Consider the following 15,734-nt stretch of genomic DNA (forward strand, 5'->3'; position numbering starts at 1 on the left):
CGGTGGAAGATAAATGAAATTGTTCGTCTTTTATGACGTTTACCAGATTTCGTATTAGAAAATGTTTTTATTCCGATAACAAATTGGCTATCGAGTGATAATGTCACTGTTTTTTTTTAATAAATTTAGAAAATTTCAGCATCGTCTCGCGTGTAATTTGATGTAGACATGACATAACGTGGAATTACTCAAAATGAATAATAAATTTTTGTTTTATATTATACTTAATTATGCTTAGTTCTTACCAAAGGAATGACTCTGGTAATGACTAAGCATGTAAGTAAATACATTTACATAAACATTTTATTATTAATATCACTATTAACAAGGTAAATTTATCAGAGATTTCCAGATAAGAACCAAGTTATATAGATTTTGTATTATTTTATGTTTAGATCTTTTTAGTTCTTATCAAAATTATCTCTGGTAAGTTTATTGATAGTTATAATATAAAATAATTTTATATAAATATGTGCAATAATGACAAAATTTAGCTTTAAAAATTTTATTTTAAATATGCTGTGTTATGTTATATATGCATATTGTTTACATATACAGTATTATTATTGTTATGATATAATGCATCTATATTTATCAATATATTGATGAGATTATAGTTATTTAACTTGTAAAAAAATATCAGTTTTATTTTAACTATGTTTTAAAAATTTATAAAAATATATGACACGATAAAGAGAGAAATTTTTTTAAGAAAGTTTAATATAAAATTCTGTGCTTTAATAAATGTTACATCCTATCATTTAACTAGCAGTTTAATCTATGTACTGTACATTTATCTGGTCAATAATTGATTAATAATGATAAATTGTACTTGTAAGTGGATGTTTGCTTCAATTATTCGATAAATGTAAATATTTCTTGAATAATAAATACTGTACTTCAAGCTGTTTGTCAACAGTTTTATAAATGCCAAAAACAACTGATGAAAAAATAAATATAAAATTTGTTTTGACTGTAATTTTTGTTTTAAAGTTATATATCAATATATATAATCATAAAGCATTTCTATATAATTAAATATAGTTATAATGTAATAAGATAATTAAATTTCTTGAAATGTTTCCAATTGCATGAGGCCCTAGGCAAGAGTTGACTTACAAGGCCCAATAACGTAAAGACTGTATCACATAACAATTGTTGTAATATTGTCTAGGACAAAGATTTTCAACCTTTATCACTCCAGTACCACCTGAGCCTTCTGTGTATACAATTGTAGCACTAACAGATCTTTCTTTCGTATGTGTACCACTGGTTGAGAACTACTGGCGTAGGAATCTAATCATGGATCAAGCGCTGAATATCGAGAATCACATAATTATGTATCTGAGGCTCCTAGGAGCATAAAGCCTTAGGTAAAAAACCTGCTTTACGTGCCTAAAAATGTCACCCAGTATACAATTACAGTAGGTTTCACTGTAATTGTAAACCTGTCCAAACGGAAGATGAATAAGACGGAAACCTGGCCTATACGGGAAACATTTTTCGGAACGAAGTGATTTTTCTGTTAAAAAAAAAACCTATTTAAAACGAAAACCTGCCAAACCGGAAAAAATATTCGGTATCGTGCGATTCCGATTTACACAGGTTTTACTGTATATTATGAAAACATTTTATGCCAATGTCATATACAATAAAACCTGTCCAAAACGGAAACCAGCCTGGCATTCAGGCTAGTTTCCGTTTTGGACAGGTTTCGGAACGGAGCGATTTTTCTATATTAAAAAAAACCCGAAAAAAATATTCGATAACGTGCAATTCCGGTTTACACAGGTTTTACCATATTTTCAAGCAGAAATGCAACGAGACGCTTTAAATGGTAAAAACATTTTTTCCGTATTTTTTTATTTATTATAAAATTTTAAATAAAATTATAAAATAATTAATAATAAATTTATAAAATAAACAAATTACTTTTTATGATGCCATTACAAAAAAATCAAGCGAGCACGTGCTATTTATTTATTTATTTTTTTATTTTTATTTTTTGAAATTTTTTAGGGGGCGTTCGTTCTCTTGCCCTCTGAGGGCGCCAATATGACCATTAAAATAATATTTATACTACTAAAAATTTTTTTTTATACAGTTACATATAATTTTAACGTAATAAAGCAAAGAAATATCCCTATTATAAATTTAAAATATATTTTATATTTTTAATGTATGATGAATTTGAATCTAAATTTTTGAATGAATTGATGGGCAAGGTCGGCAATAAATTCACAAAGGCCGGCCATCTTCATTTTAGATTCGAATGAAAACTTTTTGTATTTTCATTTCAATACATTGTAAATTCATATATTCACTAATTTAAAATTCGCTTGGAGAGAATGGCGACGTGATTGCTTTAAAGCATTAAATAAAGCTACAGTTTTATAAAATTTGTCCGCCATTTGTAGGTATCGCGTAATTATAAACGGACTTATTTCAATTAGGTTTAATAGTATAAAATCTATTTAATATTTATATTCGTGATGAGTACATTAAACGTCATCGATTTTCTTAAAAACATGACTTATAATTAAGGAAATTAATTATTCTTTTGTAATTTATATATTAGCGACTTTTTATAATACCCAATCGCCTTGTTGTTTAATTAAAGCGAAAGTAACGTCATTAAACGTCACTTTTTTTTTGAAATTTACTGATTATAATTCTTAATAAATTCCACAGATGTATTTATACGATACAATTTTTAATGTTTATTATTAATTATAAAATTATTACTTTAAATACGAAGTTTGTTAGCAATTTAATTCCATTTAATATAGCATTTCAAAAGGCACGTTTGATTGGCTACGATAGTGCATATATTTACGAAACGTGACGTCATTTTTTAGAATTTCTCATTAAAAAACTGAAGAAATGACGTCAAATTGACGTAAAAATTTTTATTATCCCAACCAAATAGAATCGAAATTACGAGTAAATTTATTGCTAAAAGCACCATCTATTGGCCATTTTAGTTCGTTTTAATTCGATTTAAATCTATAAACACTACTAGAAATTTAATTTTTAATAAATTTACTATATTTATAAATATTATATTAATAGTTGTATACTGTCAATTGGCATAAAAGTATTATTTACAGAACAAATATCCGTAAATGAATTTAAAAATTCATGTAAATTAATTATTCAGAAATATCTTTATTTAAAAAAACTACCGAAATTATAGGTTTTTCTTTAATGTACATCTTTATTAATCGATTAAAAGATCATTAAATTTTAAAATAAAAAAAAAACAATAATAATTTAAGTCTCATTAATTTTATTTTTACTCGATAGATGTCGTATTATAAAAAATAAGAAAGAAAATGTTTGTTTACTTCCTTACTTAAGAATAATTAAATTATATTATTGAGTTCAATTAGAATTAAAAAAGAAAAAATATCCTTAAATACTACAAATGGAGAGTAGACTTAAACTTGATTTAAATTTCATTTTAATGACATCACCGATGACATCAGTTATACATCATTAATAGATAATTTAATGATGTCGGCGATGAATAATTTAATACCAAGAATAAATGTCAAGTTTATTTTTAATCATTAAATAGTCACGTATTACATTTAATTATAATTAAGAAGTAAAAAAAAAATCATTTAGAAAGTGATAAAAATGTATATATTCTTAGTATACAATATAAACCGAATGGATTACGCGTCATATGTGTCATATGTATTGAAAATGACTTAATTTCAAAAGAATTTAATAACACAAATCTATCTAATATTTATAATCACGACGATGACATTTCGTTCCATCGATTTTCTTAAAGGCATTATCTTAATTACGAAAATTAATTAGTTTTTCCAACTTTTTTAGACTCTTAACTTTTTTGTAACATATAGCCACCATGTTGTTAATTAAACAATTGAAATTGATAAACGTCATAAAAAATCATATTGTGTTTTATTTATATGATGATAAACAATCATAAACCACAATTATTCCCGTTATCTGTGTAATCTTACATCCCAAAGGTGTCTTTACCTCGGACATTTTTATCATAAATTTTTTAACTTTTTTTTTCTCCCTTGAAGGAATTCTGTAACTAGCTATTTACGGGAGACGTTTAATGCATGAATCTGTATAATTTGGAGCCTTTTAAATTATGGGTGTGGTGTTAAATACGTGTTATTCTTAGCGGTGTACAGGGATGGTCATTGTACCGAAACGAACCGCATCACTTGCTTAATCTCATCACCATGGTAACAATATTCAAACATTAGACATTACATGGGTCACTTACAAANTCGCTCAACGAAGTTCTGCGCTGATTCAGTTCGTGCTTTAATCGGTTTATATATTATGAGTGTGTTTTCACAAAAAAATATAAAATTTAAATATATAGGCCTATATACAATTTTATAGTTATTCAAGAGGAAAACTGATGAAAACAAGTCAACTAATCACAATTTAATATTTAAAAACAATGAGGAAAAATGTAAATTTGTAAATACAGGAAAGAAATATTGTTTTCAAGTTACAAAATTTGAAAGTAATTCGCCTATTTTTAGGGAAATTTCAGTTTATATTATGAAACATTTTAAAATGTAAATAATTGATTTCTTTACATAAGATTTTAAAAATTTCAATAAAAAATAAAGGAAATATATGAATAAAATTTTCCTACAATAAGGGAATAATAAGGAAAAAATAAAGAGAATACCAATAAAATTTCCCTGCAATAATGATTTCATAATTAAGCTTATATAAAATATAAGTTTATGTATAAAGTAAGACTTCATCTGCTGTATATTTTCTACTGTGCAAAGTTATTTAATGTATAAAATAGCCAGAGGAATAGAAGGAAATGTTATTTAAGATACAAAAATGGATAGAATTCTATTGAATATAATAATAAAAAAAATTCTACAGAAGAATTAGAGAAATGTTAGACTGCATCTTAATATATTAAACATATGCGATTTGTTTGTATTCAACTCAGATCAATAGGAATAAAATCGTTTTATTAAAAATTTGACAGGGGCTAAATTAAAGAAAATATTCGAAGCTTTAAACAGGAACCCAATTATAAATTCTCAACCAGATTTATTCATCTAAAGAACGGATGTCGTGACGAATGAAATGTACTAAGTGTTTTTAGACAATGAATATTTAACAAGTAGCATTCAATTGAATACCCAATTAGTTTGACAAGATTTACAATAGAATAAAAAAAAGAAAACAATAAACAACAACAATGTATAACACTTGTATTGTTCTCATAAATCTCTTCAAAGTGCTTGAAAAATTTTATATATTCACTCTGGTCAATATATTGATTGGTTAAGAAATTGTTTGCTACAATGTTACATTGATACGATATCGAATTCCTCTAACTGGGAGATATTTATCCAAGTATTAAAGTTGCTATTATTAACTATTTTGAATTTATATAGGAACTTTAGTTAAAGATATCCAATAGTAATGTATCTACGGTCTTGTCGGATTGACCGATAATTGCAGATAATTTAAAATAACGTTGGTTATTCCTTTCGGAACTTTATATTCTGTGAATTTTGCTTCGTATGTACGTGATTTCCTTTTAGTTGATTGTGTAATTAAAGCGTTTCTAAACTATTTTAAAGTTTTGAAATTTATGTAAATGCATAATTTAACAACGGAATGAATGAATAATGAAGTGAAGCAAATCTTACCATTAAAACTAGGTTAAAATTTTAAACTTTTTTTTGGTAGTTTGTGAACTTAAGTAACTTATGTTAGCTCGTAAGGCATTCCACTAAAATTAGAGGGCCCTCTGTGATAAGATTTACTTTATCTTCTAATAAAGCTGGTGATAGGGCCTCCTATTTACGAGTATTTGTTACAAATTATTCTATCTATCCAATTCTTTGTGCATTCAGAACAAATGTTTAGTTAAAAGATACAATATTTTAAACGCTTTTCTTAATGAAAGCGGGTGCGCCCAGGTGTTTTCAGGTTTTTGCTTTCGTGTCTAACACAAATAAGGGGTAGTTTCCCACAAAGTCCTACTGAAAACTTTCTCTTCAGAGCTTTCTTCATGTGTCTAACACCTTAACAGGGACCAGTTTCTTATAGAAAATCTTCCCGGGAGGCACACAATTCGGCAGATCGCCCAAAGTGTTGCGTTGCCTTCTAACATTCCAATACACTGGAGGGGTTGGAATGCTAGAATATAGAATATAGGTCCCAAAATATCTGGGTAGGATCGTCGGATTCGGTTTTGTTGAAGCTAAAACGTTTCCTCATCGAATAATAAATTTAAAAAGTCCGAGGTATAAACTACATCCTCGCTTGAGGCATCGGAAGCCAAGAGAAGCTCCAGAGACGTAGACAACGGTTGAATTATCTTGAATGAATTGTATAATTGGATGAATCTTTCAAGGATTTTAATAAACTCAATTAAAATAATAATGATCTCAAAAATAAATATTTATTATATTCAATTATTCGTTAAAAAAATACATAAATAATTACACAGTAATTACGAAACGTGCTCGGTTCGTTGTTCCAATTTCGCGAATCAATTTAGTTCGTATTGTGTCTTATTGTTTACGTAATGTGCTCAGAATAGAAAATATACAACGATTCTTTCTCTTCTATTGATTTTCTTTTCTTTTCCGGCGAGTAATTTGAAATAATAAAATTATATTTTTCTCTTTTTTTCCCTCTTCCTGTTATTCAGACGAGTCATTTTAGCGGTCGAATTATGTTACCTATAACATATAAAAAAAATATTTTATAAGGCGAAGTATGATTGGTTAATTCAAAATTTTAAATTTATTTTAGGTAAAGTGGACTGCCTAATAGACGATGAGGTAGGATGGTTCGAACCGACAAACGTTTACCAATGTGAAGATAATGCTAAATGTTGTAAAGAGTATGGAAATCCTTCATGTTGCGCGGAGAAAGATAAATCGGCGATTGTGTAATAAATTTAAATTTTTTTTTTAAATTTTAAATAATTTCTTATAAGTTGAATTATCTCAGGTGGCGTTTTTTTAAATACGCAAATACGCCACCTATCGATTATTTTAAAAATTTTAAATTCGAAATTTTGCAGACGATGCGTGTTTTAAAATTTAAAATGCGCCACCTGCACGATTGATACATTTTAATTTTAAAAAATAAATAAATATATATATTTTTTAAAGGAGAGACCAAGCTATATTATGGGGTGGACTACTTGGATTTTTGACGGTATTAGGCATGATAGTTTTCTGCAGAAGATCCGACTTCTACGTTATGGAAAGCAACATCGGTAGTAAATTGAAATGCTGCGGCAAATCTTCAGAAAAGCAACCTCTGGAGGAGACCAAAGAGAACCAAATCCCTAAGCATTAAAAATTTGAAAATTTCGCACGATAGTTAATTAGCCTGCGTGTATAAATATTTAAAAGAAATCGTCTAATAAATTAATATTTTATCTGATACTTACCTGTTTTATCTCTACATTGATCGGGCGGTTTGGGGAATTGGGTGCAATTAATACTTTCAACAACCGTTGGCCTCAGCATCGATCTACACGAATCTAAAAACTCTAAATGTTCACGGAAAATTGCGTTAGTACACGAAATTTTCCATTATATATATATATATATAAAATCATGTTTATTACCTTCGCAGAAATCGCGGCACGGATATGTCAACTTATTATCTTTACAGTCGGGTTGTAGCAATTGGCAAATTAATTCTTGTGCAAAGGGATAACATTCGAAATCAACTATCTGGCGAAATCTCACTAATTCATGAGTTGCCTCTTTGACAGATTCGTGTCCAACTAAATTAGGATAAGAGGTTTGATTGTAGGGTAGCGTAGTACAAAAATCGATGTGTAGAGCAATGCATTTACGAACATCAAGCACGGGAGTTATTTGAGTCGTGGTTGGAGTCTCTAAATAACCAGGATAATGCCTCCGTAAGGTCCAAACCGTGGGCGTATGGTCACCTGGGACTCTTTCTGTAATAAAATAAAAGGAAAAAAAGAATTCTAATAATAAAATAAACCGTGTTTACTTCTACACAATAATGTTATATCTATAAAACTCGATGATTTATCCATATCATAAACAGGTTGAACAAATAATATGGTCGATGAAAGTTCTATAAGCTGGTATACATTTATCTTGGCACCGAATCGATATGAGGGCGGGCTATAGTAAAAGCTTGTTTCCTCATCATTCTTGGAAGATATAAAAAAAATAACCCCGAATTCTGTTGAATAAAACCGCATTCTATCACTTTTATCATCGCTCAACTTCAAAATTAATTTTTAAACGCGTTTTTAAAAATAGATGGGAATGATAATATAGGTTATAAAAATTCTATTACAAAATTAATCTTAACTTAAAACTAATTAAGACAGAATTGTATATATTTTGAATTTTTATAAAAATTTAAAAAATTCGCGCAACTATATTTAATTTTCGTGTAACTAACGAAGTGACACCGGTGAAGGTTGTGACGAAATCGATTATATAAGAATAATATGTGAGCAACGAGACCTTTCGTCTAAATTGCCTGTTTTTTATTTATTTATTTATTAACTGATCGATATTGATTGATTGATTCTTACCTTCGATGTGTATCGATTCGTAATCGATCCTAATCCCTTTTAATAGGACGGATTTGCGTTTTCTCACTTCCTCGATTAACACAACATAAAGATCAGTAGCGGTGATAGAATTGCTTTCGTCTACAATTAGATGAAGATTAAAATGAACCAACAATCCTTTATCATCCCTTAAAACGCATAAAAAATTTATTAATATTAATATTATTATTATTAACCTTACAAAAAAAGAAAAAACAAAATTAAAAGAGTAAAACCAACCTTCCGAATGCCAAAATTTCCGATTGGCGGAAATGATCCTTCAACGAGCTTGTATTGTAAAGTTTGTCCAACTGAAAATAAATTTTCGCTTGTTAATTAATCAATTAAAAATTTAATTTTAAAGCTTAATTACGATGACATTAAATTATAACTTAATTATAGACTTTAATCTGACGTCGTAGCGGGTCGCGTGAAGCCCTCCTAATCGCGTATTGTTCGTTGATCGTGTTACGATTTATATTATAAATTCAAACAAGCGTTCTTTTATTTACGTGCATATTGATAATTAATAAATGATATAAGAGAGATTATTTGTTTAATTATAATTGCAAATGCTCATGAATGTTAAATATTTACATGGAAATTTTAATTACTATATTTTGGTAGAAGTAAGCTTTCTTCTGGAATTCGTGAGATAAAACATCATCCAGCTGTCTTGTGTAATTATCTCCATTAGTTACGATAAATTTTCCTTTAAATATTTTATCTAAAGTTTAAAAAAATAATAAAAACAAAATTTTAAAAAAGTACTTTGTAATTAAAAAAGTACTTTGTAATTAAAAATATATTAATTGAGTTATTACGTTAATAAAAAAAAATAATAATAATAATAATAAACCTTACTATTATCGGATCCGATTCCCAAAAAATGAACTGAAAAATAATAACCAATTAATTTAAAATCAGTATGTTTGTGCGGAATAGAAAGTCACGTGACCATCGTAGCCAATTAAGCGATGATATTTTAAAAGTCGACATTTGAAATCGACCAATCAGACAGAAAACCGTTTTTTTAAACGCAAAAACGAAAAAGTAATACTCGATTTACGTAAAATTAATTACGTAATAAAAATTTATTTAGTAAATAAACATTTTATTGGATAAAACTGAGAAAAAAAAGCACCAGATCAATTCGAAATCACGTCTATTTTGTTGATACGGTTGTAGTCACGTGACTAGCTTATTACCAAAAAAAATATGCGTAATACTTAAAAATATTTAAATAGAAAATTTTAATTAATAAATATTAATTACGTCCAAAATAAACTCCAGCGGCAGCTCCTAACGCAACGAACATAAAAGCGACAATTATGCAAATACAGGATACTGGGGTACATCCGGTTTTAGTGAATTGCACGTCGTATCTAGGAGAAGTGGAGTAGCACGTCGGCCTAGAATCTAAGGCATCCTAGAAATATTTAATATACGAAACAGCTCTTAATATTTTGATATTGATTCATAACAACGGCAGGAATAGGAGATTATTTACTAAAGTAGATAATCCGCACGTGTAACTGAGGGGGCCAACACGTGACTTACAACACGTTATTGATGTACTGTATTTTAAAACCACGATATATACATAGAAAATGAGGCCTTTTTTAAAGACAATTTACGCAAGAAAATTCGATTTTAGAAGCGATTAAATGTACTGTACATACCTCGGCACGATCTGCCATTTCCTATGTGTTTACGCTTCTACACCAAGTGCACTGCACCTTGAAGGTGTGCTACGGGTCCTTGAGCATCGTCGGCCAATGTACTGTCATGGGTTCCTGAAAAGAAACGTCTTGGTCCACTAATCTCCCGCGTATTGGGCGTTAGTTTTAAAATAACTGCGTTCGAATCTCTAAATATATATCATTGTATCTTCCGCAATGTAATTTTTTTTCTTGTTTTTTAACAGACTACATAATTGTAGACCCACTTGAATTTTGTTTTATGTTTGATTATTCAGTTTCCGTTAAGAGAATAAGGTCCTTCGTATTATAAAAATAGGAAACTGAAGGGTGGAGTGCTGCAACTCATGCTTCTATGATCACAAGAATATAAAAAAGAAACATGACAATTGTTGTGTGTGTTCATGTGTCTCTCTCAATAGTTTATAGTAAAAATGCATCTTTTTCTTATCTTCACATGTAATGCGGTTATGATAGAATTAAATGGACTATTAACTTTTTGTGGATAGCAAATTAATATTTCTTTGTTACTTGTTTTTGATGGGGGAGGTAATTATTAGATAATTATGAACATCCTTGCCTAGCCACTGATTTACTTGGAAGATTTTAATCTTTTAAACTTTACCATCCTGTTTATATACTCTAACATGGTTTATAACGCAACCTACTTTTCACCATTTATATTATAACAACTCCCTTAATGCCTTATAATCCTATAACACCCCTTGATGCCTTATAACCTTATAACAACCTCCATTGATTTTAATTGTTTTAAAATATAGTTAAAGGACAACTATTCAATCGTTACATAAAGAAATATAAAATTCTATAACAGCTGCACTCATTTTCACGCTTAACAAATTACTTGTTAAAGGAACTTGAGGCCCTGTTTTGGTTTCCTGTACCGGATTTAATTTTTAGAAGCAAGAAAAAAAATATATATCTTTATTAAATGTATTTATATATATATTTTATAGCCACTCTAGTAATAAAACTATTGTTTGTGGATGAGAGACTATAAACTGCCATTCAAAAAGCTAACAGAATGGCTTCCTTGAAAGGATCTAGGATGAATAATTACAAATTTTTTTTATGAGATGTGGCTAAAGCGAAATAAAAATAAGGAATTATACTGAAATATCTAGGCCAAATAATTCAAATTTTTAGTGAAATTTGGCTAAAATAAAATGAAAATAAGTAATTTCGGTGCATCTTTAAGGCTTGGTTAAACGACTTTATGAACTAGAAGTAGGAGACTTTATAGAAATAGTTTTATGCTTTCTCCAAGCAACTACTGGTAATATTTTAATACAAAATAGGTTTATTTGTTCTACGAGACTTACGGTAATTTAAACAATTCGTAAATGGCATGTAATTTAGAAAGTTACACTACAAACAATATCCCATTCACGGTTGGATAATCTCAGCAGAAATGATTACGCCGAGAGATTTTTATCTTCTTACTTAGAAAAACAAACGAGTTGAATTCCAAAAGTTTTCTTGTTATTTATTCTTACAAGAGGAGTTCATTAAAAAGATTTTTCAAATAAATTTACACAATAATTTCATAAAATTATTTCATTCTTGTAGCTTCGGTTTAGTTCTTTATGTGGCAATACAATAGAATTTAATACAATTACTTCAGATGGGACTTGAACATTGCAGCCTACAAAATTCAATGGCAACAGTTGTAATCTTGTGTTTAAGAGGAGAGAGAAAAATAAAAAAAATGTACAATTTTCTCCTTACCTAATACAGTGATTGAAGGATTTAATCTTCCATTATTATTAAACAAAGGTACATTTTCCATTTTGGCAAAAGGTTTATTAGGATTAGGATCACACGGTGTTCCTTCTATTCTTGTCCAAGCTCCTACGGTGCTGTTCCATCCTATTATGCTGTGAAAGATCAACACATGATCCTAGAAAGATGTTTTAAAGATGTTTAATACTATTAAATAGTCAAAATTTTAATTATTTAGAAGCTAAACATCATTAAAAATTCTTAAATAATATTTTTAATCATCAATTAGTTGTTAAGAGAAGCTATATTTTAAATTATTTATTGAAAAAATTTAATTAATTAGACTATTTTGCACACTAAGAAAGAAGCTAATGCATTATTTTTCAATCTGAATCTCAAATTTTTTTTCTTTTCAATAAAATCAAAATATCATTAAATTTATTTCTATTCCATTGTTACACTATCCAGGTCATATAATTTACAAATTCAACCTTTAAATTATGTACTGATGTGGAACAATGACTTCCTCTTTGTAATAAAAAACAGGAATTCAATATATTTATGGACAGTGCATTTCAAAAATTGATTGTTTATCATAATTTTAGTTAAAACATGTTATAACAGTCAATGAACTGGCTTCATTAGCTTAAAATAAGGAAAGGAGATGTAAATACTGTAATATACAGTGAGTCCATAAGTCAAACTATAGGAGTTACATTGAACTTTTTATTATTTAACAGGTAAAACTAAGAAGAAATTAATTGAAGTTATTCTACTCTGATAGTGGATGCCCACAGTAAGCATGAATTTGCCAGGGTGTTTCAGATCTCCCACCAATCATACCCAGCAGTCTGGATGCAGCCTGTTAAACTCTTTGGCATAGTCACACTGATTGGAGATTCCCATCATATTAATTTGAATTTGTTCTTCCTTACTCAGTGCCATGCTTTAACCTGTAAAAGAGTAAACAAAGACCAATATAACTCCTATTTATGGGACACCATCATGGACATCACAGAAAATTTTCCAGGGGAATAAAGCTTGGAGATAATTAAATAAAAATTTATTGATTTAATTTATTTAATTTTTTGGAGTTTTTTCACAAGTATATTATAGAATACAGTATTGCATAACAGCACCCCATGGTCAAGGATGTAAGTATATCTGAATCAATTTTATGATTATAATTTGTGGAATTTTTTACTTGATTCCAGAGAGAAGCAAATGCCCCATTTTCCTCCTCTGTGGACAGCCATGAAAATATCCAGTACATAAAATATGAGCAAATAAATTCTCTGAAATTTATTTTCCTACAAGTTTAATGAAGTTATTAGCATATCAGATTGCACAAAAGCACTAACAAAGAAAGGAGTTGTGATGCTCTTTTATAAAAGTGTATATAAGATAAAGCTCCATATCAAAGGACTTGGTATTGATTTTGTATAAGATGTTGGCGCTAGTACGGGACCAAGATTGAAGATCGACAAGAAAATAGTCGGTGAACCATAAATCAGTTAACTACGTTTTGTTTTGTGGTGAATCTTAATTGCGTGCAGAACAACACACTTTACATTTACAAAATTGGCGATATTTGATAATTACAGTTGTGGAACCTCCAATGATGGCCACCTCTAAACAGAGACTATTTTTTCAGCAATTCTTTAACAAAAATGCACACAGAATACTCCCAAACAATGGTCCTTGACAGATCGTTCACGTATTATATTGTCTTATCCCATTAATCCAATTCCATAATGAGGCAGCTGTAAAGGCTTTTAATTCTCATAAAATAGAGCATGTGCCTAATAGAAAAGCATAATAATAATAATATAATATCTACCAAATAACAGCAGGACAAGTTTATATAAGCTAAACAAGCTACTGTTTAAAGCCTTAAGCTAAAAGATTCTTCGATCCATTCTCAATTAAAAAGCATTACCCGCTATTATTTAGCAAAGGAAGAAGGGCATCTTGTATATTATAGTTTAATAATATACAAGAGGGCCACAACGAAACTAAATTTGGCCCTGATTAAGCCAAAAATCCTTTTGTTTTTCTTTATAAAACACGCTGTAAATTCAGTTGAACTGATTCATAGTGGAAAGTATTCTTGGTGCCAGGGTTGGGCTTAGGCTTGTTGTAGCTTTAACCTATAAAATATAACAGGCTCTTTCCTCCTAAATAACCTGTAAAAATGTTAGGCCCTAAGCTATAGACTCATAATGCGAGGCCCTAAGCTGATGTTTGTTTAGCTCGTGAGCGCAAATCCGGCCGTTTGGAGCAGAAAGTATAACGTGGTTAACTAACTTTTGGGCCGATTTGTTATAATCATTATCTCTAAATTATCATGTTGATTAATTGTAAATATTATGGCAAGAATAAATCAATTGTTTATCTGTCACAAGCAGTTTTAGGCTTAGGCAAGATAATTTTTGCCTGTGGTCTCGCCCTTTTAGGCCCTTAAGGGCCTTAACTGGCTTGCGGGCATATTTAAATATGCCATAANCCCGCAAGCCAGTTAACCATCGTTTAGACTACATTGCAATTAACTAATTAAATTAACAAAAGTATACAATACAGTTATGTTTATTAGTTAATTTAGTGTTTAGCTAATTAGATACAAATTAATACAGTCAAACCTCTGAACAGCAGCCACTGTCGAAAGTTTCTATAGAAAACTGGCCCTTATTTAGGTGTTAGACATGTGAAGAAATCCTGGGAAATTCTGTGTGATCAGTGTATTGCTGAGGCGCGAACACGCGACCAGTGTTCAGTGTTTTATCCATTTGTCATAGTGCGATTTTATTGCAATTTTGTGAAATTTTCTTACAATTTTGAAAGATTTTCTCGCAATTTTCTGAGATTTTAATAGTTTTTATTAAAATAACGATTAGAATTTAATTTGAGAACCTTTTTTTTTTATAAATCGGTGGTGTAAGACTAGTTTAAAACAGGGATTAACAACGCGAATTTGCAAGATTTCAAGCAAAAAAAGATTTAAAATTCGCTATCATTAAACAGAAAAATTGTTCAAGGAAAACGCTGTTCATAAATTAAATTAATAATAATTTAATTTATAGAAGAATTAAATTATAATTATTATTAAAATAATTAATAGAAGAATATTTATAATTATAATAGCCTGAAAATTACTTTTTATCAGTCAACAAGAACGATAGTGCGTTAACAAATCCCCTTACAACAATCGATAAACCAATAAACTTAATTTCATTAATGTGTAGAGATTTTAATATTGTAACATATTAACGATCGAATGAACTGAATACTCATTTGTATCCATTTCGTCCGTCTGCCGACCTATTCACAACATAATGAGATTAATAACTAGCGTTATTAGGTTAAATCAGCGCAGATTATATCAATAAAATCAAATTTCACTTCAAATATACATAATTTGAAGACAAATAGTTTGGATTCTTCATAACTTGCGCCATTCTCATTCAATAGGATTGAACTGATAGAGTAAGGTAACGCAACATAGAGGCCAGCTGCCAGAACCTCCAGGAAGGATTTTCTATGGAAAACTGGCCCCTACACGTGAAGAAAATCAGGGAATCTACATGCGACCAGCGTGATGGTGAGACGAGAACCCGCGACCAATTACCAGTTTTCGATGGTTTTATCAACTGGTGGGCCTTCAGAGGAGGAGGATCTCAAATTTAAAA

General features: G+C 29.3%; 2 protein-coding genes and 1 long non-coding RNA gene across 4 annotated transcripts in view; 1 reads left to right on the plus strand and 2 right to left on the minus strand.

Moving 5' to 3' along the window:
* The first annotated feature begins 5,038 nt into the window (after positions 1–5,038).
* On the plus strand, positions 5,039–7,301 carry LOC111624310. Its single transcript, XR_002756554.1, has 3 exons — positions 5,039–5,388; positions 6,802–6,938; positions 7,167–7,301. It is a non-coding gene; the product is annotated as an uncharacterized LOC111624310 (long non-coding RNA).
* LOC111624309 lies at positions 6,680–10,741 on the minus strand. The gene is made up of 9 exons (XM_023367125.1): positions 10,288–10,741; positions 9,881–10,034; positions 9,470–9,499; positions 9,220–9,332; positions 8,846–8,916; positions 8,588–8,754; positions 7,631–7,972; positions 7,451–7,552; positions 6,680–6,728 (listed from the first exon to the last, which is right to left on the minus strand). The coding sequence occupies exons 1-9, from the start codon at positions 10,303–10,305 to the stop codon at positions 6,703–6,705; spliced, it is 1,023 nt and encodes a 340-aa protein (XP_023222893.1). The 5' UTR covers positions 10,306–10,741; the 3' UTR covers positions 6,680–6,702.
* A 147-nt stretch (positions 10,742–10,888) lies between these two features.
* LOC111624308 (mannose-1-phosphate guanyltransferase alpha-like) overlaps positions 10,889–15,734 on the minus strand; it is a 41,165-nt gene continuing 36,319 nt past the window's right edge. For both annotated transcript variants that reach the window (XM_023367124.1, XM_023367122.1), the window contains 2 exons: positions 12,055–12,226; positions 10,889–11,971 (listed from right to left, as the gene is read on the minus strand). In XM_023367124.1, the coding sequence (XP_023222892.1) occupies positions 11,871–11,971; positions 12,055–12,226 (273 nt within the window). In that variant the 3' untranslated portion in view covers positions 10,889–11,870. The remainder of the gene's footprint in view (positions 11,972–12,054; positions 12,227–15,734) is intronic.

The sequence above is a fragment of the Centruroides sculpturatus genome, unplaced genomic scaffold (genome assembly GCF_000671375.1).
Source record: "Centruroides sculpturatus isolate CEXI.00-Female unplaced genomic scaffold, Cexi_2.0 scaffold367, whole genome shotgun sequence".
Lineage (NCBI taxonomy): Eukaryota > Metazoa > Arthropoda > Arachnida > Scorpiones > Buthidae > Centruroides > Centruroides sculpturatus.